At 60.5% G+C, this 23,329-nt stretch overlaps 2 protein-coding genes across 10 annotated transcripts; one reads left to right on the top strand and one right to left on the bottom strand.

Moving 5' to 3' along the window:
- Positions 1–1,689: 1,689 nt before the first annotated feature.
- On the top strand, positions 1,690–18,309 carry EHBP1L1 (EH domain binding protein 1 like 1). Of its 9 annotated transcripts, none has more exons than XM_009423481.4 (21): positions 1,691–2,068; positions 4,741–4,798; positions 5,004–5,099; positions 5,599–5,652; positions 5,744–5,922; positions 6,000–6,142; positions 6,591–6,626; positions 6,721–6,789; positions 6,874–7,036; positions 7,202–7,946; positions 9,255–9,428; positions 9,904–10,061; positions 10,149–10,197; positions 10,622–11,254; positions 15,423–15,492; positions 15,608–15,663; positions 15,759–15,882; positions 16,167–16,266; positions 17,464–17,537; positions 17,640–17,754; positions 17,867–18,309. In XM_009423481.4, the coding sequence occupies exons 1-21, from the start codon at positions 1,965–1,967 to the stop codon at positions 17,964–17,966; spliced, it is 3,300 nt and encodes a 1,099-aa protein (XP_009421756.1). In that variant the 5' UTR covers positions 1,691–1,964; the 3' UTR covers positions 17,967–18,309. The 9 variants fall into 9 exon arrangements, with proteins under 9 accessions (XP_009421755.2, XP_009421756.1, XP_009421758.1 ...); XM_009423483.4 differs by having other exon boundaries at positions 7,202–7,628; XM_009423480.4 differs by having other exon boundaries at positions 1,690–2,068; positions 7,202–9,428.
- Positions 18,310–18,385: 76 nt separating this feature from the next.
- KCNK7 (potassium two pore domain channel subfamily K member 7) lies at positions 18,386–23,318 on the bottom strand. The gene is made up of 3 exons (XM_001169862.5): positions 21,119–23,318; positions 19,140–19,538; positions 18,386–18,874 (listed from the first exon to the last, which is right to left on the bottom strand). The coding sequence occupies exons 1-3, from the start codon at positions 21,435–21,437 to the stop codon at positions 18,669–18,671; spliced, it is 924 nt and encodes a 307-aa protein (XP_001169862.1). The 5' UTR covers positions 21,438–23,318; the 3' UTR covers positions 18,386–18,668.
- Positions 23,319–23,329: the final 11 nt, after the last annotated feature.

Below are 23,329 nucleotides of genomic sequence, written 5' to 3' on the forward strand. Positions count from 1 at the left end.
GCTGGGGGCGCTGCCTGCTGGTCGAGCCTGGCTCAGCCGCCGGGTGACTGCGGTCGAGTCACTTCCCCTCTCTCGCCCGCGACCTCCGAGTACCCCGCTCCCTCCTCCCAGTTCGCTTCGGGCTTTCCCTGCCTGCCGGGAAGGAAGGAGAAGGAGCCGCCCACCTTGAGGAGGGAAACTTTCCACCCCGCGCGGGGCGGGGTTGAGGCGGCGCAGGAAATGGGTGGCCGGAGTCGGCGGAGCAAGGGGCCCCGGCGGGGGCGGGGGAGGCGCCTCCGGGAACGGCCTGGGACCTCACGCCCCGCGGGTGGGAGGGAGGGGTGGCAGAGGCCGAGGGGAGTGAAGTCGCGGCACCTCGGGCCTTCCCGGAGGCCAGGCATGAGACTCCGCGGCGGTGAAGTTTGATTGGGGTTCCAGGGACCCGTATTCCCCGCTCAGTCTGTGAAGACCGCCGGCTCTCCCCACAGCACTAGCGGTCTTTACAGTTATCTGTGGAAGGTTTCTTAGGAAACCGGGGACCCACACCGCTGGGACTGAGAACCAAACCCAGTTGTCAAGCCCACCGGAAGAAGCCAGCACGTTCGGAGACAGTGGGTACTCAGCCCCCTACACGCGCACACGACACCTCACAACCTCCTGAAAAGAGGTGAAGCCGCACACCGAGGTGTGCGGACGAACAGCACATCCCCGCGCCCTGCTGCAGCCATTTGCCTCCTGGAGATGCAGCCCAGATGGCAGTCCTGGCACTCAGACATCCCGTTAAACCAAGTAGCAGTCACGCACCGGGCTCCTGTCCATTTACACACCTTGCAGAGCAGCGGGAAGGAACAAACTGACCTGTTGCCCCAGGGCAGCTGACACCTGCAGAGGCTCATTACCATGCAGGGCGGGTGGGTAGGCGATAAGGGCTCTAATCTAGGGGTTCACAGCTGCTAACGCTCCAGGCAGGCTTTCCTGGGGAGGGAGAGTAAACATACACAAAAATGACACGTTTTCCCCATCCATTATAGCGCATCCCATTTAATAAGGAGGCATGGCAAAATCAGCCAGGCTTTCCGATAAATGCCTTCTGAGGTTCATCCTCTCAGGGATTCCCTAAAAGGCGGAACTACAATTATCCCCATTTAATAGACGTTGAAACTGAGGCTCAGAGTGTTAGCGCTTTGCCCAAGGTCACACTTGGTTGGAGGTCAGTTATGATTCTCCAGCTACTTGTTGGGGTTTGGGATTATCTTCCCACTTGACAGCAGAGTCAGGTTCTGAGGTTGGACCACCGAGGTTACTGACGCCTTCCTGCTCTGGTTAAGACGTGGGTGGCTGCACCTTGGAGTTGAGAGCTGGTCCTCGTCCACATTCACAGTATGACTCTGAGCAAGTCCCTTCCCCTTTCTGGGTCTCAGTTTTCCCAGTCGGTGAAAGGGGGCCAGTAGTACGTACCTCCCAGGGCTGCGGGCAGGAAGGAAGGCGGCCGGGCAGCGCTCTCTAGGGTGGCACCAAGTTGCTGGTTGCCCTCTCTCCACGCAGCCTCTGCGCGCACCGAGCGGGCACTGCGGTCGGGCGACACCCCTTCCACGCCCCCCTCCCCCGCCCCCGCTCCCGCTCCCGGGTCGCGGCGCGAGGCCCCGGAAGCCGGGTCGCCCCGCCCCCGCGCTCCTGCCCCGGCCCCCGCCCCGCGCCGCAGCCCCGCCCGCCTTCCGACGGGGGTGCGGCTCCAGGAAACGGCGCGCTCCCAGCTCCGCGCTCGGCCACCCGACGCGCCCCAGGCGACCCCGCAGACTCAGCCAGACCACCCTGCGGGCCCCAGCGGCGGCAGCGGAGAGCGCGGTCCCGGGTCGGAGCCTGGGACACCTCCGCACGGACGGGGCGGGCGGCGCGGACAGGCCATGGGGACCCGGGCCGGGCCAGCGGTGGCGGGCCAGCGGGAGCCCCGGGCCTGAGAAGTGGGCGGCGGGGCGGCGGGGGCCATGACCTCGGTGTGGAAGCGCCTGCAGCGCGTGGGCAAGCGGGCGGCCAAGTTCCAGTTCGTGGCCTGTTACCACGAGCTGGTGTTGGAGTGCACCAAGAAATGGTGAGTGGGAGGGAGGCGGGGGGGCTCCCCCGAACTTGCTGGGACCTCATCCGGCCCTTTAAGCCTGAGAGGACTCTGCCCCCCAGCCCAATGACCAAATGGGCCCCCACCCCAGCTTGGGCCCTGGTTCCGTTCCCAGGCTCGGAGATTCAGAAGTGCCCTTGCAATTTGTGAGACCCCTGGAGTTGGGGGCGTGGGCAGCTTTCCCTGCGCGGGGGTCAGGACTTTCAGGCCTGAGGTTCTGCCTGTGTCCACTCCTTCCTCAGCTGCGGTCAGGGCTGGGGGAGGGAGGCCGCATGTCTTGTGCCAGAAAGGTGGTTCAGGGTGGCATTGGAAAAGGGATCAAGTTTTGAGGTCTGCAGGTGGCTAGGGCTGGGGCAGGAGCCTCCCTGACCTTACTTAGTCCAGCTAAGAACAGAGATGTTGCCCCCTCCTCCCCTGCCATCTTGTTGAGCCAGAAGAACCCCTCCAACTCCCGCCTCTTCAGCCAGAGTGCTGGGAGGCTGGAAACATCTCCACAATGTCCTTAAAAGGGGAAACTGAGTGCTGGGAGGATTGAGGAGGGAGGCGGGGAGCAGCTTAAAGGGGCCTGACGACCTAGGAGGTTGTGGGTCCGGGAGGAGAGGGTTGCGGAGGGCAAGGTGGCAGGGTGAGGGGTGATTCACGAGAGGGTGCAGGCCCCAGCCCGGACTACCAACAGGTTCAGGGGCATCTCGTTCACATGCCGCCACCCATAGCTGCCCAGGCCCCTGCGTCACACCCTAAATATACGTGCTTGCTGGTGTCAGCTTCCCTTGGCTGGATTAGGGCACAGCTGTGGGGGCCTCACCCGCCAGGCGGGGCTAAATTTAGGCTCCCCAGGGGAAGGGCTGGGGCAGGAAGGGACCATGGGGTCCAGGGGGAGGGGAGTAAGCAGGAGGCTGGGGTCCCTTGGGCAGCTGCCATATCCTTGGCCTTGCCCACACTGGGCCTGCTAGAGGGCCATTCACATCTTTCAGCAGAGCCTGGGAGAGCTTGGGGGCTGGCACTTGAACTCTGGCCTCTGGCTCCTGCTCCAGCATCCTGCGGGAGGCCAGGAAAACACTGGGCACAGCAGGCTGAGGGTGCCGGCAGTGTCAACGCAGCTGAGTCACAGGCAGCTGTGGGTAGGGCCTCCTGGGCTGCTTAGCCTGGAGCCCAGGCCGGGAAGCTGCCCCTGCCCAGGTTGCAGCTTCCCAGGAGGGCGTGCCCAGCCTGAGTCAGGCTGCCCAGCCAAGCCCTGCCCTCCCTAGGCACCCCCTGTCCGCTTCCCCTTTCTGGGAAGGCCCCTTAGTTACCCTTGCTCTGCCATCGCTGGCAATTTGGGCTTGGGGAAGGGAACTTGGCTCTGGGCTGGAGGGCTCTAGGCTCAACCGTGTAAACTTGTTTGGCTCCAAACCTCTGTGGGCCTCAGCATCCTCAGGGTTAACAGAGAGGCACTTATCCTGGCTTGGCCTCAGACGAACAGTGAGCTGGGCAAACCCCAGCATCACGAGAGGGTGCAGGCATGGGGCTGGGTACAGGCAAGGCCAGTTTACGTGCTGCCCTCGGCCGGATCGTCCCCTCAAGCATCACCCCTCCTGGGCAGCAGTTGAACATTCTAACCCCAAGGGGCCCTCTGCCCCCAGGCCCAGCCATGAGTCCGCTCAGTGCCTGGGAATGGGCTCTGCGCAGCCATCTCTGTCCTCTGGCTTTGCCTCTGCCTCTCCTCCATGTCTGACCTGGCATATGCTGTTCAGCTTAGATGTCACCCCCTGGAAGTCTTTTCTGATTGCCCTCCAGGCTCCACTGTCATCATCTTGCCGAAAGCTGATCCTCCTTGGGACCCCTGCGCCCAGCAAAGGGCTGGACATGGTGGGCGAGGGATGGCGGTGTTGGTTAATGACAGGCTGACCCTCTGCTGCTTCTCCGGCCTCACCCGCAACTCTTTGCCCCTCTCTCTGATGTCACCCTCCAGCCGCAGACCCTTGGACTTGCCATTCCCTCTTTCTCCAGATCCTCACACAGCCCATCCCCCTGCCACTCATCTCTGCCCAGACACCCAACCTCAAGGAGACCCCCAAGGGGTTTCCTCACATCACCCTGGAGTTCGCTTGTTAATTTATTTTCCTTCTTGACTGGTAGTCTGCCCCCACCTCCATTGTCCTCACCGGAAAGGTCTTGTCTCTCTTTTGCCCTCCTCTGTCCCCAAAACTGGGCTGGGTTTATGGTGGGTGCTCCACAAACATCTTTGTGCGAAGGGACTTCTTTTATCCCTCGTCTTTGTCTCTCCCTGTGTTGGAGTCTGCGTGTGTGCACGATGCTCACATGTGCATCTGTGTCTGGCATCTCTTGCCAGGTCCTTGTGTTTCTGTGTGTCTTGGTCTCTGTATGTGCCTGTCCCTTTCTCTCTTGCTGTCTTTCCTCATAGTCCCTGCCTGCCCACACTCTCTGGGCCTTTGCCCTTCTGCTCTGGCCCCACCCTACCTTAGCAGCTCCACCCTGCACCCTGTGGCCCCAGATAAGGGGCTGCCCAGGCCCTCTCCTGGAGGAGGGGGAGGTGGGCAAAAGGAAGACCCTGAGGGAGCTGGGGGAGGAGGAAGAGGAGATGGGGAGGCAGGTGAGCCTGACCAAGCAGCCTGCTCCCTTTCTCCCTCCCCTTCCCCCTCCCCCAGGCAGCCAGATAAGCTGGTGGTGGTATGGACCCGTCGGAACCGACGCATCTGCTCCAAGGTGGGGAAGGATGGCAACTGGGGATCCAGGTTAGGGATGGGGGCCGGTGGGAGGCTGATGGGGGCTGATGGGGGAGTGGAGTGAGGTTCAAGCACAGATCAGAATCCACAGAGGGGAGGGGAAGATGGTGTCAAGGTTGGTGATAGGGGGTGCAGGTGGGAGGGAAGAGTTAAGATGGGGGGAGGACTCAGATTGTCCCTTGTAGGCCCACAGCTGGCAGCCGGGCATCCAGAACCCATACCGGGGCACCGTGGTGTGGATGGTACCTGAGAATGTGGACATCTCTGTGACCCTCTACAGGGTGAGTCTCTAGCCCTCCAGCATGGATGGCAATTGCAACACAGGCAGTTGCAACAATTGCAACACAGGTCTCCTGGTAGGTTGTTCATCCAGATAGAAGAGGATGCGGGGGGTGAGGCCAAGAATTAGGGGGGCCTGCTCAGCATCACTGGCCCAGGAGGTCTCCTTGGAGGAGGCAGCATTTACCCAACACATGCAGCATGAGAGGCAGCTGGGACCAGAACTTGGGGTGCATCCCAGGAGGAGGTAGCAACCACCGCGTGCACCTGTAATCCCAGCTACTCGGGAGGCTGAGGCACGAGAATTGCTTGAACCTGGGAGGCAGAGGTTGCAGTGAGCCAAGATCGCACCCCTGCACTCCAGCCTCGACGACAGAGGAAGACTCCATCTCAAAAAAAAAAAAAAAGCCACCACTACCAAGCACCTCCTGAGCCAGACAAGCTCTGCTCCCTTTGCTGCTGCCCCAGCAGCCCTGTACTCACCAGCACCCTTCTTCCCAGGACCCCCACGTGGACCAGTATGAGGCCAAAGAGTGGACATTTATTATTGAAAATGTGAGTGTCTGGAGTGGGCTCAGGTCTGGAATCTTGGGGACCCTGGGACAGCACTGATGCCCCTTCTCCTGGTCTCTCCCCTGGCCCACAGGAGTCTAAGGGGCAGCGGAAGGTGCTGGCCACGGCCGAGGTGGACCTGGCCCGCCATGCAGGGCCCGTGCCTGTCCAAGTCCCACTGAGGCTGCGGCTGAAGCCGAAGTCAGTGAAGGTGGTGCAGGCTGAGCTGAGCCTCACTCTTTCCGGGGTGCTGCTGCGGGAGGGCCGTGCCACGTGAGTGCCTACCTGCCCTCCTTGATCCTGGCCTGTGACCTCTGACCCCACCCTCACCTTTAACCTCTGCCTCCCAGGGACGATGACATGCAGAGTCTCGCAAGCCTCATGAGTGTGAAGCCTAGTGATGTGGGCAACTTGGATGACTTTGCTGAGAGTGATGAAGATGAGGCTCATGGCCCAGGAGCCCCGGAGGCCTGGGCTCGAGTCCCCCAGCCAGGTGGGCTCACAGCCTGCTGTGGATCGAGACTGCCAAGACCTGGGGAGGGAGGGTTACCCGGGCCACCAGCCACTTGCTGTGCCCGCCCTGTGATGGGAACTCATTACTGCCCAGGCAGTCCCAACCAACCCAGCAGCCTCAATTGTCCCAACCTGGCTGCTGGTCCCACGATAGCCTTGGTCTTCAGCTGAGTCCTGGAGGATGGGTTCCCAATGTCTCGCTGGGCTCCTGGGTCCTCTCCTCATCCCTTTGTGGTGCTTGCCAGGCCCGTACCTGACCCAGGACAGCTGGGTCAGAAGCCCGGCTCCTGATCCCTTACCACCAGCCCTCCTGGGCCAGCTGGGGCTTCCTCATCCCTCCCTGCTGCTTGTCCAGGCTTTTTCTCTGTCCACTGTTGAGGTTCTCTCTCTCTTTCTCTCCACATCTGTGGGCCTGTCTCTTCTCGCAGGCCGGGGCGGTGCCCTGAGGCCAGGGCGTTTCCCAGGTAGGACCTGCACTGTAGTTGGGGGAGGGGGTCAGGCCTGTGGGGCCCTGCCCTGGGCTGACTCTGCCCTTCTCCCCTCTCCTACCATTCCCAGATCCCTCTCGAGAGCTGAAGACGCTTTGTGAGGAGGAGGAGGAAGGCCAAGGACGACCCCAGCAGGCAGGTGAGACCCAGGCTGGGGTTGGGGGTGGAGACTGGACCCTAGGTCACTGGGCCCAGGCCACAGTGTCCCCCTCTTTCTTCTCAGTTGCCAGCCCTTCTAATGCTGAGGATACCAGCCCAGCCCCTGTGAGTGCTCCTGCACCCCCAGCCAGAACCTCCCGAGGCCAGGGGTCAGAACGAGCTAATGAAGCGGGGGGCCAGGTAGGCCCTGAGGCCCCAAGGCCCCCGGAAACCTCACCAGAGATGAGGTGAGCTTTGGAACCAGCCGCACCCCCCATTGCCCCCTGATAGGAGCTGCAGTCCTCACCCCCACCAACCTGCCTCCAGGGCCCCAACAGTCTGAAGGGTGGCAGATGGTGCTGAGAGTTGGGGCCAAAGCAGCCCCCCAACTCCCCCTCCTGCTCTCTTCTCAGGTCTTCAAGGCAGCCAGGCCAGGACACGGCCCCCACCCCAGCCCCTCGGCTCCAGAAAGGCTCTGATGCCCTCCGGCCCCCAGTCCCCCAGGGGGAAGATGAGGTCCCCAAAGCCTCAGGGGCTCCTCCAGCAGGATTGGGCTCTGCTAGGGAGACCCAGGCCCAGGCATTCCCTCAGGAAGGGACAGAAGCCCATGGAGCTAGGCTGGGCCCGAGCATTGAGGATAAAGGTTCTGGAGACCCTTTTGGAAGGCAGAGACTCAAGGCTGAAGAGATGGACACTGAGGACAGGCCAGAGGCCAGTGGGGTGGACACTGAGCCCAGGTCAGGAGGCAGAGAGGCAAACACTAAGAGGTCAGGAGTCAGAGCTGGGGAGGCTGAAGAGAGTTCAGCAGTTTGTCAAGTGGATGCTGAGCAGAGGTCAAAGGTGAGACATGTGGACACTAAGGGACCAGAGGCGACAGGGGTGATGCCTGAGGCAAGATGCAGGGGGACCCCTGAGGCTCCTCCAAGGGGCTCTCAGGGGAGGCTGGGAGTCAGGACCAGGGATGAGGCTCCCTCAGGCCTGAGCCTGCCCCCAGCGGAGCCTGCAGGGCACTCTGGGCAACTTGGTGACCTCGAGGGGGCCAGGGCTGCTGCAGGCCAGGAGAGAGAGGGTGCAGAAGTGAGGGGCGGAGCACCTGGTATTGAGGGGACAGGCCTGGAGCAGGGCCCTTCTGTTGGAGCAATAAGCACCAGGCCCCAGGTGAGCAGCTGGCAAGGGGCCCTGTTATCAACTGCCCAGGGGGCAATATCCAGGGGTCTGGGAGGCTGGAAGGCAGAAGCTGGGGGTTCAGGGGTCCTGGAAACAGAGACTGAGGTGGTAGGGTTGGAGGTGCTGGGAACCCAGGAGAAAGAAGTTGAGGGGTCAGGGTTCCCAGAGACTAGGATACTAGAAATTGAGATATTGGGGGCCTTGGAGAAAGAAGCAGCAAGATCAAGGGTCCTGGAGTCAGAGGTTGCTGGGACAGCACAGTGTGAGGGACTGGAGACCCAGGAAACAGAGGTGGGGGTCATAGAGACCCCAGGGACAGAGATTGAGGTATTGGGGACCCAGAAAACAGAAGCTGGGGGTTCAGGAGTTTTGCAGACAAGAACTACGATAGCAGAGACTGAGGTACTGGTGACCCAGGAGATATCTGGGGATTTAGGGCCACTGAAGATAGAAGATACAATACAGTCTGAGATGCTGGGGACCCAGGAGACAGAGGTGGAAGCTTCTAGGGTACCAGAGTCAGAGGCTGAGGGGACAGAGGCTAAAATATTAGGGACCCAGGAGATAACAGCTAGGGATTCAGGGGTCCCAGAGATAGAAGCAGAGATAGCAGAGTCTGACATATTGGTAGCCCAGGAGATAGAGGTGGGACTTTTGGGGGTTCTGGGAATAGAGACTGGGGCAGCAGAAGGTGCGATATTGGGGACCCAAGAGATAGCATCTAGGGATTCAGGGGTCCCAGGGTTAGAAGCTGATACAACAGGGATCCAGGTGAAAGAGGTTGGGGGTTCAGAGGTTCCAGAGATAGAGACTGGGACAGCAGAAACTGAGATATTGGGGACCCAAGAGATAGCATCTAGGAGTTCAGGGGTCCCAGGGCTAGAATCTGAGGTAGCTGGGGCCCAGGAGACAGAGGTGGGGGGTTCAGGGATCTCAGGGCCCAAGGCTGGAATGGCAGAGGCCCGAGTACTGATGACCCGAAAGACAGAAATTATAGTTCCAGAGGCTGAGAAGGAACAGGCTCAGACTTCGGGGGTCCAGGAAGCAGAGACTAGAGTTGGGAGTGCTCTCAAATATGAGGCTTTAAGGGCCCCAGTCACTCAGCCAAGAGTTTTAGGATCCCAGGAAGCAAAAGCAGAGATTTCAGGAGTACAAGGGTCAGAGACTCAAGTTCTGAGAGTCCAGGAGGCAGAGGCTGGGGTTTGGGGGATGTCAGAGGGCAAATCTGGGGCTTGGGGGGCCCAGGAAGCAGAGATGAAGGTTTTAGAGTCTCCAGAGAACAAATCTGGTACTTTTAAGGCCCAGGAAGCGGAGGCTGGGGTCTTGGGAAATGAGAAGGGGAAAGAAGCTGAGGGAAGCCTCACAGAGGCCAGCCTGCCTGAAGCACAGGTGGCCAGTGGGGCAGGGGCTGGGGCGCCCAGGGCCTCTTCCCCAGAGAAGGCTGAAGAGGACAGGAGGCTGCCGGGCAGCCAGGTAGGGATGGGGGCCGCCGAGGGCCCAGTCTGCTGCTTCCCACTAACCTGGGGCTGAGCGAACGGCGGCTCTGCATGGACCCACCTGGTGGAATGGGATCGGGTGGGGTGGGGGGCTCAGCTTGAAGGAGCCCCCTCATCCCCTCCTCTCTCAGGATGCCCTGGCTCTCTTACCCCATCTTCCCTGGGCCGCATGGAGCTAGACACCTCTAAGCTGATTTTCTGGGCTGACTTTGAGGTGTGGCTGCTGGTGACCTCTGATCTTGTCTGGGGGCCACTGACCTTTTAGGTGACCTTGGCAGATAACCCTGGATCTGGAAACCCTTTTACCTGGCCCCAAGGCTCTAGCCAGTGGTCTCTGGTGACCCCTGCAAGCTCAGAGATGGGGCTGTTGTGTGCCAGGCATGAGCTTCCCCAAGAGGCAGAGGGCACACATCCCATTTATACATTCCCTAAGCCCACCCCTGTGTCCTCAGGCACCACCTGCCCTGGTCAGCTCCAGCCAGTCCCTGCTGGAGTGGTGCCAGGAAGTCACCGCTGGCTACCGTGGCGTCCGCATCACCAACTTCACCACATCCTGGCGCAACGGCTTGGCCTTCTGTGCCATCCTGCACCGATTCTACCCAGACAAGATGTGAGCTGCCAGAGGGGTGGGAACGAATGGGGGAGCCATCAGGGAGGGCAGTGTGGACCCAGCCTCTGACCAGCACACTCTCTGCAGTGACTATGCCTCGCTAGACCCACTCAACATCAAGCAGAACAACAAGCAGGTGAGATGGGGTGGGGGGCTGCCTGGAGGGAAGGAGGGTCTGGAGAGCCAGGCTCTCAGTGTCAGATTTGGAGAAAGTGGACTGCCGGGCCCAGCAGTGGCTTCTGGAAGTTCTGCCACCTTTTACCCCTTTGGTCATTAAATTTTTTGTTTTCCTTATTTTCGTTTGTTTGTTTTAAAGCGTTTTTCCTCCCTTAGATGGTTTTTCCAAAACCACCCTTTGGTAACGGGGTGGACGGTGTGCCGTTGCTAAGCAACGCGAGGGCGGGCCCTGTTGCTGGATTTCCCTCGCTAGGAGGGGGCGGTGTTGCTAGGCAAAACCCGGGGTGCCAATCCCGGGGACCCCCTCCGTGGGGCGGCACCGCAGCGTTGCCGGGTGGCGCGGGCCACCGCCGCCGCTGACCCCGAGTGCACCCTTCCCCTAGGCCTTCGATGGCTTCGCGGCTCTGGGAGTGTCGCGGCTGCTGGAGCCCGCGGACATGGTGCTACTGTCGGTGCCCGACAAGCTCATCGTCATGACGTACCTGTGCCAGATCCGCGCCTTCTGCACCGGGCAGGAGCTGCAGCTGGTACAACTGGAGGGCGGCGGCGGCGCTGGCACGTACCGCGTGGGCAGCGCCCAGCCCAGCCCGCCCGACGACCTGGACGCCGGAGGCCTGGCGCAGCGGCTGCGCGGTCACGGGGCCGAGGGGCCCCAGGAGCCCAAGGAGGCCGCAGACCGCGCGGACGGGGCGGCCCCGGGGGTGGCCTCCAGGAACGCGGACGCGGGCCGCGCCTCCAAGGACGGCGGGACCAAGGCCCCCCGAGAGTCGCGACCCGCGGAGGTCCCGGCCGAGGGGCTGGTGAACGGGGCGGGGGCACCGGGCGGCGGCGGCGTGAGGCTGCGACGGCCCTCGGTCAACGGGGAGCCCGGGCCGGTGCCCCCGCCCCGCGCGCACTGCTCCTTCTCCCACGTGCGCGACGCCGACCTGCTCAAGAAGAGGCGCTCGCGGCTGCGGAACAGCAGCTCGTTCTCGGTGGACGATCCGGACGCGGGAGCCGCGGGAGCTGCGGCTGCAGTGAGTGTCAAGGCTCCTTCTTTCTTCCCCCGCCGCAGCGCGGGGTCCCGGGAAGATGGGCAGAGAACGGGCGAGCCCCCAGGGGCCCCAAGGACAGAGCTGGCGCGAGGGTGACGGTTTCAGAGTGGCGGGGCTCGGCTGGACCCAGGAGGGGCTATCTGATCAGAGGGACCCTGGTGCTGTGGAAGAGTCCTCTGGTGTGGTAGTGAGCTCCCCGTTAGGGGACGCATTTGAGCCAAGGCCCACCAGGCAGGGTCCCCAGCTTTGCGGCCAGCCTGGGATAAGTGCTGAGGGTTTTTAGTGCTTGGCACTTGGTGTGGGGAATCAGGCTGCAGAAGTTCCCGGAGCATCCACGTTCCTGGCACTCTGCCCAGTGCTTGGTAGGCTGGAAGGTGGGTTTGGGCATTTCTTTCCCTGCAGGTGGCTCATCGTTAACCAGCAGCCACCCTGCCCCATGAGCTGGGTGCAGACTATCTGTACTCAAGGGGGATTCTCCAGGGCCTCCCAGCCCCAGGACTCTGGCGTACATCTTTAACCCCAGATGCTGGAGACCAGTCTCCTCTTTTCTTACAATGGAAGGTTGGAGATGTGAGATCGTGAGGGCCCGTGTCCCTGCTGTCATCCCCTATGGGTTGTAGGTCATCTCCTAGAGTGTCGTGTCACTGTGCTGAAGGGGACATGGTCCCAGAAAGAGCAGGGATTTGCTCAGTGACCCACAGCTGCTGGAGTCCAGGACACGGGCTTTCCAGCTGGAGTCCCAGCACTGCCCCATCCTGCCTGTCAACCAAGGGGCAGCTCTGTCAGGCTGCTGCAAACCTTCAGCTGTCCAGGAATGACCCCTGCATTTGAAGGAAAGGAGTGAATTCATTGGGAAAGTCTTTCTGGAAGAAGCCACCATTTGAGCTAGGTTGATAAGATGACCAGGTTTTTCCCAGGTGAAAAATGAGTGGGGTTCTCAAATGGTGGGAACTGCATTAGCAAAAATGTGGCAGCAGGAAAGTTCAGGCCTCGTTTAGGGAACTGCCAGCCATCTCCCGGAAGGTCCATAAGTGGCAATGAGGCCAGGCTGAGAGCAGGAGTCCTGGGTGTAGGGTCAGAGGCACAAGCATTGAGCCTGTGAGTGAGAGACAGAGGGCATGGGTGACACCCACCTGTAGAAGATGTGATACGCAGGAGTCAAGAGGACAAGGCCAGCTTTGGCCCATCTGTTGGCCTCATTAATGTGTGTCAGTGGCTCTTTAAATCTTAAAGGTGAGGTGCCCCCTCTGGGCCCAAGTTCCAGCATCTGGTCTTTCCAAGTCAGGCCTTCCCCCAGCTCTTGTCTCACAGGAGATATCTGACCCATGGGGCTGGAGGGGACTCCTCATTGGCCACCCCCATCCCTCATGCCCATTGTGTGCAGTGGGAGGTGGTCTGGCCTGGCCCGGCCCTTGGGAGCTCCCAAAGTCCTGGTCTTCCTGGAGGAGGGGCCAGGCATGAGGGTATTGAAAGAGGAATTTGAGGCTGGGCACCGTGGCTCATACCTGTAATCCCAGCACTTTGGGAGGCAGAGGTGGGCAGATCACGAGGTCAGGAGATCAAGACCATCCTGGCCAACATGGTGAAACCCCGTCTCTAGTAAAATACAAAAAATTAGCCGGGCATGGTGGTACAGGCCTGTAGTCCCAGCTACTCAGGAGGCTGAGGCAGGGGAATTGTTTGAACCCCGGAGGCGGAGGTCTCAGTGAGCCGAGATTGTGCCACTGCACTCCAGCCTGGCGACAGAGCAAGACTCCGTCTCAAAAAAAAAAAAAAAAGAGGAATTTGAGTTAGACATGAGGAAGCACTGGAATTCCCACGAGGCCTGGCATGCGGAAGCTCTGCGCTGCTGAGGCTGGATTTCTCCACTCTCCTGCCTCTGCCTGTCCCGTCAGCTCAGCACTCTTTATGTGCCTGGCCTGCCCATGGACTCTTAGGGTGTGTATGAAAGCATTTTGCAAGGTGGCATTGAGGCCCCCTGCAAGTTGCTGTCAAAAAAGGGGAGATGTGTGTTTCCCTAGATTCCTTTCTAGAAGCCCTGCAGCATCCAGGTCACACAGGGCTGGGCTTTCTCCCATTTTACATACAAGGACACAAACAGAGGCCCCAAGGGTGTGACTGGCCCCGAGGCACACAGCAAGTTGGTGGCCAAGCTTGGGAACAAACTGCTGGGTTAGACAACCCTGGGCCCTAGACCAGACCCTTTAGGAGCCTCATCTCTGACCCTCAGTTTCCTCATCTGTAAAGTGGGGAGGGTCGTGGTCCCTGCCTTACAGGGCTGTTGGGAGGATTCAGTGAGTCAGTGCACATAAAGTGCTTTAAGTGCCCGGCACAGAAACACTTGGTAGATATTAGCTGCTGTTATTAGTCAGTGTACCCTGACTGTATTTTTTGGGCCCAGCTCTGTATAAGGGGGAGACATGGGAAACCAGCAGCTGTGACGGGGTGAGTGGGGGTTGGAGCTGTGATGGGGGAGGCCATGGGAGCAGCATCTGCCCAGCCTGGGGATCAGAGGAGGCTTCTGGAGACATGGAAGTCAGGGAGGGAGGCGGGAAGAGTGTGGGGGCCCCGGCAGGGGGGTCTCTGGAGGAAGTAGGGCTGGGCTGGGTCGTGGAGGTCACGTTGGTACCAGGCAGCCCAAGATGGAGGCTGACTCCAGGCTGAGAAAGCTATTTTGGGAACTGAAAGTCGGCCACTGTGGCCAGGGGGCGGTGTCTAGGCGTGGCTCAGGGTGGTAGGAACATTGAGGCTGGGGCTGCCTGAGGCTTTGGCATGAGGCTGGGGGGCTGAGGAGAGATGTGAAACAGTTACACCGGGGGTGAAGGTGTCAGAGAGGCCTCTCAGTTTCAGCTTGAGTCAGCAGGCAGGCCATGGTGGTGGCTGGTGGGGAAGTCACCACTGCCCCAGGCCAGAGAGGATGGCCTCTGAGCCAGGGATGTCCAGGGCTGCCTCTGAGAGAGGTACAGGTGGGAGTGGACACGGGCAGGTCAACCACTGTCCCTGCCCCATGACCCTGACACAGGTCAGATGACCCAGATGTGGGGGGCCAGGGCAGGAGCAGTTGAGGGGCCAGGCTATCAGCTGAGTCGAAAGTTGGGGACCCCCAGGGCTGACAGTCCCAACAAGTCACTAGGGGCGGGCAGGTACATGGGGTCAGCCCTGCCCTTCCAGGCTAAAATTCAAAGATCCAGCCAGCCTGGCTTGTCCTGTGTGTGTGAGCATGCAGCAGCCGCTCCTGGGTGTGGGAACTGAAAAGGCAGCAGGGCACCCCCTTTTGGCCAGGAGGTGGAGGTGCTGGCTCAGGAGGGTCCAGGTCTGGGGAGCCCTGAGGACAGAAGGGGAGGGAGCCTGGTGGGGCCTCTGCAGGAGGCAGGGCTGGGCTGGGTCACACGGATGGGGCCATGTGGGGCAGTGCAATGGTCACTGCATGGGGCCCTGGCCATGACGGAGAAGCCAGCACTAGGTGACAGAAGTCAGAGGTGGCCTGAGGGAATTCCATGGAGGAGTAGTTGAGGCCGGGCGTGGTGGCTCACACCTGTAATCCCAGCACTTTGGGAGGCCAAAGTGAGCAGATCACCTGAGGTCAGGAGTTCGAGACCAGCCTGGCCAACATGGTGAAACCCCGTCTCTACTAAAAATACAAAAATTAGCTGGGCGTGGTGGCGGGTGGCTACTTGGGAGGCTGAGGCAGGAGAATCACCTGAACCAGGAGGTGGAGGTTGGAGTGAGCCATGATCCTGCCACTGCACTCCAGCCAGGGCGACAGAGCGAATCTCCATCTCAAAAAAAGAGAGTAGGGAGGAAAGGCCTGGGCTGGGCCCTTCACAGGCTCTCATCCTGTGAGGCCGGAGCTCAGCCCAGCCCCAGGAGGGGAATTGGGAGGCTCGGAGCCTGGGCGTGGATGGGCCCAGGGCCACAGGGCCACAGGGCCAGGAAGGATGAAGGCTGTGGCCTTTGCTTGAGGAGGCATTTCCCTTGGAAGGAGGTGGGCCCCGGGGGTTCTGTGCATGCAGGACTAGAGGAGGGGCAGGGGCGGGCAGGAGCTGGGATCAAGGACCCCTCCTCCCCTCTGTATGAGTGGCTCTGGCTGGCCCCAGGCCCAGGCTGGTGGGAAACCCCTCCCAGCCCTCACTGGCCCCTTCTTCCACAGGAAGGCCAGGCCCCTGACCCCAGCCCTGCCCCGGGCCCACCCACAGCTGCAGACTCTCAACAGCCCCCTGGTGAGTAGCAGGAGTGGTGACCATCTCAGTTCAGGCTGCTCACAAAGCCTGGACTGGGGACTTCCTGGGGGTGGGTGGTGGTTAGGGGGTGCCTTATCATCATCTCTGTCTGCAGGTGGGAGTTCCCCCTCGGAGGAACCACCCCCAAGCCCAGGGGAGGAGGCTGGGCTGGTAAGGAGGGCTAAGTGGGAGGAGCTGATGGGTGAGCACCACCTATTCAGGGCCTGGGCTGAGTCCACCCTGTTCTCTGCCTTTTCCACCCCCAGCAACGGTTCCAGGACACAAGTCAGTATGTGTGTGCAGAGCTGCAGGCCCTGGAACAGGAGCAGAGGCAGATAGATGGGCGGGCAGCTGAGGTGGAGACGCAGCTGAGGAGCCTCATGGAGTCAGGTGGGGCATACATCTGGGGATCCCTTCCCCAACACATGCCACTAGGTCTGTCCAGCCCTGCAGCTGTTCCTGACCTTGGGAGGAGCTGGGAGGAGGCACAGCTGGCGTCAGCGTTCCCATTTTACAGCCAGGCATGCTGAGGCCCTGAAGTGGCTTCCTCGAGGCACACAGTTCTGGCTTCTGGGATGTCACAAGGGAGCAAACCCCCTCCCCCAACCCCCAGCTGCCCTACCCTGACACTAGGGGCAGGGGGCAGGCCTGGTGACTGTCCCTGTCCAATGCAGGTGCCAACAGGCTGCAGGAGGAGGTGCTGATCCAGGAGTGGTTCACCCTGGTCAACAAGAAGAACGCTCTCATCCGGAGGCAGGACCAGCTGCAGCTGCTGTGAGTGCTGGCCCCGGGCCAGGAGAGCAGAGGGACTCTTAGCTACTTTGGTTAGAGTTCTTCACTACTTTCTTCTTCCTACAGAGATCTTTTTGACAAACGATTCCTCTTCCATCTTACTGTTTTTGTCCTAAACAAATTGCTGTTTAAAGTGTAAAACTGGCCAGGCACGGTGTCTCATGCCTGTAATCCCAGCACTTGGGGAGGCCGAGGCAGGTGGATCACCTGAGGTCAGGAGTTCAAGACCAGCCAACATGGTGAAACCCCATCTCTACTAAAAATACAAAAATTAGCCAAGTATGGTGGCACGCGCCTGTAATCCCAGCAACTTGGAAGGCTGAGGCAGGAGAATCGCTTGAACCTGGGAGGCAGAGGTTGCAGTGAGCTGAGATCAGACCATTACACTCTAGTCTGGGCAAAAGAGTGAGACTCTGTCTCAAAAAATAAAAATTAAAACAAAAATTAAGGGTAAAACTCTTAAATTAGAACTATTTTTACTAATAAGAAAACCGGCCGGGCGCGGTGGCTCACGCCTGTAATCCCAGCACTTTGGGAGGCCGAGGCGGGCAGATCACAAGGTCAGGAGATTGAGACCATCTGGTTAACACAGTGAAACCCCGTCTCTACTAAAAATACAAAACATTAGCCAGGCGTGGTGGCGGGCGCCTGTAGTTCCAGCTTCTGGGAAGGCTGAGGCAGGAGAATCGCTTGAACCCTCCCGGGGTTGAGAGATTGCAGTGAGCCGAGATCGTGCCACTGCACTTCAGCCTTTACAGTAAGGAAAACAGAAGCCCAGAGAGATCTGATCTGGTTCCCATGTGGGGTCCGAAGCCACTCTGCGGCCATTGCCTTTGTCATCCTGCAGGGTGGAGACAGCTTTGCCTCCCTTTTGCGTTTGGGATCATTTTTCAGAATAACTGTAGCCAGTGCTTCCTGTTTATGAGTACTGTTCATCCAAATAATCCTTCGGGGGTCCTTCTGGGGGGGTGTGTGGGAGGAGCAACACAAACACCCAGCAATTGGAGAAAACAGAAGAAAAGCGATAATGTGGTCTGGAGACGAGAGGATAGCTCTGTGGTCAGCCCTGCCCTCGGGAACTGCTGGGGAGGTGGGATGGGGTCAGGGAGTGGCCAGAGCCCTGGGCACTCTCTCCCTACGCCCCTTTTCCTGAACTGCCACCCCCCCGCCACCTTCCAGCATGGAGGAGCAGGACTTGGAGCGAAGGTTCGAGCTGCTGAGCCGCGAGCTGCGGGCCATGCTGGCCATCGAAGGTGGGACATGGGCTCAGGGGCCGGGAGGCAAGACAGAGCCAGGGTGGAGGCGGCACAGCCCTGGGCCCGCGCCTCCTGACGCTTAGCCGCTTCGACCCTCAGACTGGCAGAAAACGTCCGCTCAGCAGCACCGAGAGCAGCTCCTACTGGAGGAGCTGGTGTCGCTGGTGAACCAGCGCGATGAGCTAGTCCGGGACCTGGACCACAAGGAGCGGATGTGAGTGGCGCTGGGCGGCGCTGGGAGTTGGGAGGGTCCGGGACTTGCTCCCGCAGAGGGCTGGGTGTGGACCCCGCCCAACGGAGCGCTGACTCGAACCCGTTCTCCCCAGCGCCCTGGAGGAGGACGAGCGCCTGGAGCGCGGCCTGGAACAGCGGCGCCGCAAGCTGAGCCGGCAGTTGAGCCGGCGGGAGCGCTGCGTGCTGAGCTGAGGCCGCCAGCCCGGGTGGCCCATAACTTCTCGCGTCCCCGGCGTCCGCCGCCGCCCCGGGCCTGCGCTGCGGACGACCCGGCCGTCCCGGAGGCCGCGCGCGTGTCCGCTAGGGGCCGCCGGCGCCCTTCCCCGTACAGGGCAGGGCGGATCCCCGACCCCACGGGCGGGGCGGCCGCCGTATTTATTTGTCACCGAGGGTGTGTGCGCGCTCGCGGCGGGTGCGGGGTCCTCCCCGACGGCACGGCCGGGCCGGCGGCCTCGGGGAGAGGGATGCCTGGGCACTACCGCCCCGCGCTGGCTTGCCCTCCTGTTCTCCAGAGCAATAAAGTTGGACGAGACTACCCCAGCGCCGGCCTTTTCTCCGCTCCACCTGGGCTCTCAATAGGCGGAGGGGAGTGCGCCGAGGCTGAGGCGGGCGGCTCTGCCATCCTAAGCCGGAAGGTGCGGTTTCGAGGTTCCCAGGGCCAGCGGAGGCTGGACCTCGGCCTTCCCGGGATGGTGGCCGGTGGCTCAGGGAAGTCCCATTCGAAATAGTTGAAAACAGCCGAAGTCGTTGCTCATTTTATGATTAACAGTATTCCCTGAGGCCTCCCGCCCACCCCCACCGCGGCCCCATCTCCAGATTCTTCCCCAGCCACTCCTGGCTGCTTCCTCCTCAGGTGCCGCCACCTTACGGAGCTGAACTCGGTCACCTGACGCTTCAGCAAGCAGGGGCTTGTCCTGAAGCTGGGGCCGCGGGCGGCAGGGTGCTCAGAGCCAGTTCATCCTGCCCTAGGATGCCACCTTGGTCCTCAGCAGTCACAGGACCACTGGGTCTGAAGAACTTCCCCATGGCACGGACCTGCGGCAGCTCAGAGAAGGTCTCCACTGCCAGCAGCATGGCCAAGAGTCCTAGAAGCAAGTAACCTGGGGAGGAGAAGGTGCTGGGGCAGCGCCTGGGTTCTGGTGATGCTCCCCGCCCACCTCCCAGCGCAGTGACTTGCCCTGGCAGCTGGCACCACTCACCCCCTTCTCAACGCTGCCACCAGAGCTCTTCGACTACCCCTCCCACACCGTGCCCTGGAGTGGGGTCCCTCCACCTGCAAGGCCCAGCCCCCCAGTGATTTATGGGAGTCCTAGTCCAGGCTCCTCTTCCCCCTTCCCCCACACGCTGTTAGGTGGCTGGACTTACCAAGAAGTGTGAGCTGGCCCAGGTGGTAAATCACGGGGTGCAGGCTGCGGCCGCGGCCGGGCAGCAGGTCCTCCAGGCCAATGGTGCTGAGCGAGCTGAAGCAGAAGTAGACGGCCCCCAGCAGGCTGCAGTCGCCCCGAAGGCCCCACAGCACCAGCCCTGGCAGCAGCACAAAGCTGCTGGCCACCAGCAGTCCCAGTGCAACTGCCTGCAGCAGCGCAGGCCTGGCCGGTGACAGCTGCCAGTGGACCGCTACCCAGGCACGTGGGCGGCTGAGCACAGGCAGCAGGCAATGGCGCAGGGTGGCCACGAGAGCTAAGGAGGCTGGCAGCCCCAGGGCTGCATAGACCATGCAGAAGGCCTTTCCGCCTGGCGATAGTGGGGCCATGTGGCCATAACCTGGAGAAGAGAGAGTCAGTGGACAGTGAGAGCTCTGAGTGCCATGTCTGCTGGGGTCCCTGCCTACCCCAATACTGCCTTCCGCAGAAGGCTGCCCTCTGGTGGCCTTGAACGGGCCAGGCCCAGGTTGTAGCTGGCTCTGCTCCTCTTCGTCAGGGGATCCCTTACCCTCTCTAGGCCATTCTTTTCTTTTTTGGAAAATGAAAGGATGAAAGAAGACAGTTCCTCAGGCCTTTTGTAGCTGGGACAATTCTGAGAACTGCGCTGCCCTTAACAGATACTCCCGATTCCACAGCTGGTGGAATATCATCCACTCTTTCCCCAAATGTGTGTCATGTCCTGTGTGCCAGGCTTTGTACTGGGATCTGAATCAGCCCAGGCCCTGCCCCTTCTGGTGGGGGAGTCGGGCAGGCAAATCATGAAGGGCTGCAAAGAGGCAGCATGGGCGAGAGAGGGCATGTGCCAGGCGGGGAGGGGTGGGAGCGCGGGGTGTGCTGGGAGAACAGGATCAGCTAATACAGAGCTGCAAACGCACATGCCTACCGGAGCCAGACGGGAGACAAACAGGAGTGGTGGGGACAGGGGTACACTGGAGAGTGTGAGCTGTATCCAAAGGGCAGGCCCCATTCTGCTCCAGTCAGGATGTTGCCTTGCAGGGATTCTGGCTCAGTGTGAGTGGGTTTCCTGATTTTCCAAAAGAAGTTGGAAATATGGGCTGGGCACAGTGGCTCACACCTGTAATCCCAACACTTTGGGAGGCTGAGGCAGGTGGATCACTTGAGGTCAGGAGTTTGAGACCAGCCTGGCCAACATGGCAAAACCCCGTCTCTACTAAAAACACAAAAATTAGCCGGGCATGGTGGTGCATGCCTGTAGTCCCAGCTACTCAGGAGGCTGAGGCAGGAGAATTGCTAGAACCCGGGAGGTGGAGGTTGCAGTGAGCCAAGATCGCACCACCGCACCCCAGCCTGGGTGACAGGGTCAGACACCGTTTCAAAAAAAAAAAAAAGTTGGAAATACAAATTCCAATTCAAAAAATACTGAGACACTTTGTGGGGCAAAAAATATGAAAACCCAGGGCTGTGGGTCTCATTGCTACTTTTCCCTGGGCCTGTGCCCACGCGATTTCTCTGCAGGACTCCCTCATCCCTGTCTGTGCCCTCCTGATCCACAAGCATCTCATGCCGACTTCCTCCCCTATCTTCCCTCACTCCCCCACCCGAGGCCATGGTCCTGATCTGTCCTTCCCAGGTTCATTCTATTTGCTTCCATCCAAGAATCCATCCCACTGTATTGTATCCCCTATCTGGCCACAGGCTGTGGCATCTGGGCAGCTCTCCTGGGTCTCAAAGGGTGCCTGGGGTGGGACTGGGGAGGCCACACCCTTCCTGGCAGTTGAAGTGGAGGCACCAGTTGGGGTGTGTTGGTGGGGAGCCCCAGCTGTGATGTCAGGCCTCACAGGGCCTGGGCTCCATCTGGCTCTCTGGGGCTGAAGGAAGGGCTGCATGAACCCCAAAGCCCCCAGGGAGCCATGGCCTCTTGGAGCCGCGCCCCCCGACTTGGCTGCCTGGCTCTCTTACCTGTGGTGGTGAGGATGCTGGCAGCGAAGAGCAGGGCTGAGGGAAGGTCCCAGGTCCTGCCCTCTGAGCTGTTGCCCAGGGTGGAGACCCCATGGGCCTGGGTGGCCAGGGCAGTGCCCAGCAGCTCTTCCAGAGCTCCGGGTGGCAGGCAGGCCCTATGCTCTGCCTGGAAGGCTGCCAGCTCTGCCCTGAGCTCAGCCTGAAGCCTGCATGCAGGAGGCCCCTCCAGGGCCTGGAACACCACAGCCCCAAGCCCCAGGGCCAGCAAGTGGGCCACAACCAGGAGCCCGTATCGGGACCAGGGCCTTAGACCCCCCATGGCAGGCCGCTGGGGTGCTGTGGGAACTGGCGGCTCCACCTCAGGCACCTGGGAGGGGCTGGGCAGGGCGGGGCCAAGAGGAGGTGCTGTGTGGGTGGCTGGGACCCGGCTGGGATGGCTGGGGTGGCTGGGGTGTGAACAGGAGGGAGGTGAGCTGCATCACCCTTCCCAGGTCCTGGAGGCAAGACATTTGCCCATTTCACAGCAGCTGGGATGGTGGGGATGGGTGGAGGAAGGCGGCTGCGGTGAGGGGAGGAGGCGGAGGAAGCTGAAGCCTAGAGAGGACCTCACACTTATTCAAGGTCCTCCTTGCTCAGGCACCCATACCGCATTCATTCATTCATTCATTCATTCATTCATTCAAGTGCTTAGGGAAGAGGACAGGCACAGGTCCTTTCCTTCCTGGTGTTTACACAAGAAACCTCTTAGCAAAGAAACATGGCAACCTCACATTGTCATGAGTTCCATGAAGGAAACACCCTGGGTGATGGGAGAGCTCTGCGGGGAGCGGGGGGGTTATCTCACTGGGAAAGCTCTGCTAAGGAGGTGATATTTCAGCTGGGGAGTAAGAGGCCAGTGAAGGTAGGAATGAGCTTGGGGTGTGAGAGGAACAGAGGGCTGGCTGTGGCGGGGGACAGTTGGGGGTGAAGGGGGGATAAGGACACAGGCCCTTGAGGACAAATGTGGTCCAGGGAGACCTACGCTGGGCTACTGTAGGCGTCATGGATGGAGTGATTTTGGCCTGGGCGGTGTGGTAGGAGAGGAATGGTGGCAGCTGGGAAGGATCAGGTGGGGGTGGGAGGTGGGGAGAGGACTCCAGGGTGCCCAGAGCACCCGGGCAGATGATACCCTTGCGCCCGATTGCCAGTTCTTCCTGAGAACGCTTTGTGCCTGCCCTCCTGACTCCCTGCCCCTGAACTGCAGACACAGAGTCTGGGCTGCCATGGGGCACCTGGGAGAGGGGAAGGGGGAGCCTGGGTTCCAACTCCTCTAACGTCAGAGGGGCTGAAGACAGAGGCCAAGGAAGGGACCCTGCCCTAGGGTATGGTGTGGGAGTGCCAGAGCCCCCATGGCAGTGTGAAGAGAATGGACAGAGGCCGAGGGAGGGACCCTGCCCTAGGGTATGGTGTGGGAGTGCCAGAGCCCCCATGGCAGTGTGAAGAGAACTATCAGGGGTGCCAGATGCCATGGCAAGTCACCATACTGGGAGGTGGGTGGAACTTACTACTCTTTTTTTTTTAGATGGAGTCTCGCTCTGTCGCCCAGGCTGGAGTGCAGTGGTGCAATCTCGGCTCACTCAACCTTCGCCGCCCGGGTTCAAGCTATTCTCCTGCCTCAGCCTCCTGAGTAGCTGGGGCTACAGGCACCTGCCACCACGCCTGGTTAATTTTTGTTTGTTTTTTTTTTTCCAGTAGAGACGGGGTTTCACCATATTGGCCAGGCTGGTCTCAAAATCCTGACCTTGTGATCTGTCCGTCTCGGCCTCCCAAACTGCTGGGATTACAGGCGTGAGCCACCATGCCCGGCCTACGGGTTTTTTTTTTTTTTTTTTTTTTTTTTTTGAGACGGAGTCTTGCTCTGTTGCCCAGGCTGGAGTGCAGTGGCGTGATTTTGGCTCACTGCAACCTCCACCTTCCAGGTTCAAGCAATTCTCCTGCCTCAGCCTCCAGAGTAGCTGGGACTACAGGCATGCACCACCACACCTGGCTAATTTTTGTATTTTTAGTAGAGATGGGGTTTCACCATGTGGCCAGGTTGGTCTTGAACTCCTGACCTCATGTGATCCGCCGGCCTCGGCCTCCCAAAGTGCTGTGATGACAGGAGTGAGCCACTGCACCTGGCCGAGAAGAGCCTTGAATGACTGACCAAGGCTGGTGGATTTGGTCCCAGGA

This window comes from Pan troglodytes, chromosome 9, assembly GCF_028858775.2.
Source record: "Pan troglodytes isolate AG18354 chromosome 9, NHGRI_mPanTro3-v2.0_pri, whole genome shotgun sequence".
Lineage (NCBI taxonomy): Eukaryota > Metazoa > Chordata > Mammalia > Primates > Hominidae > Pan > Pan troglodytes.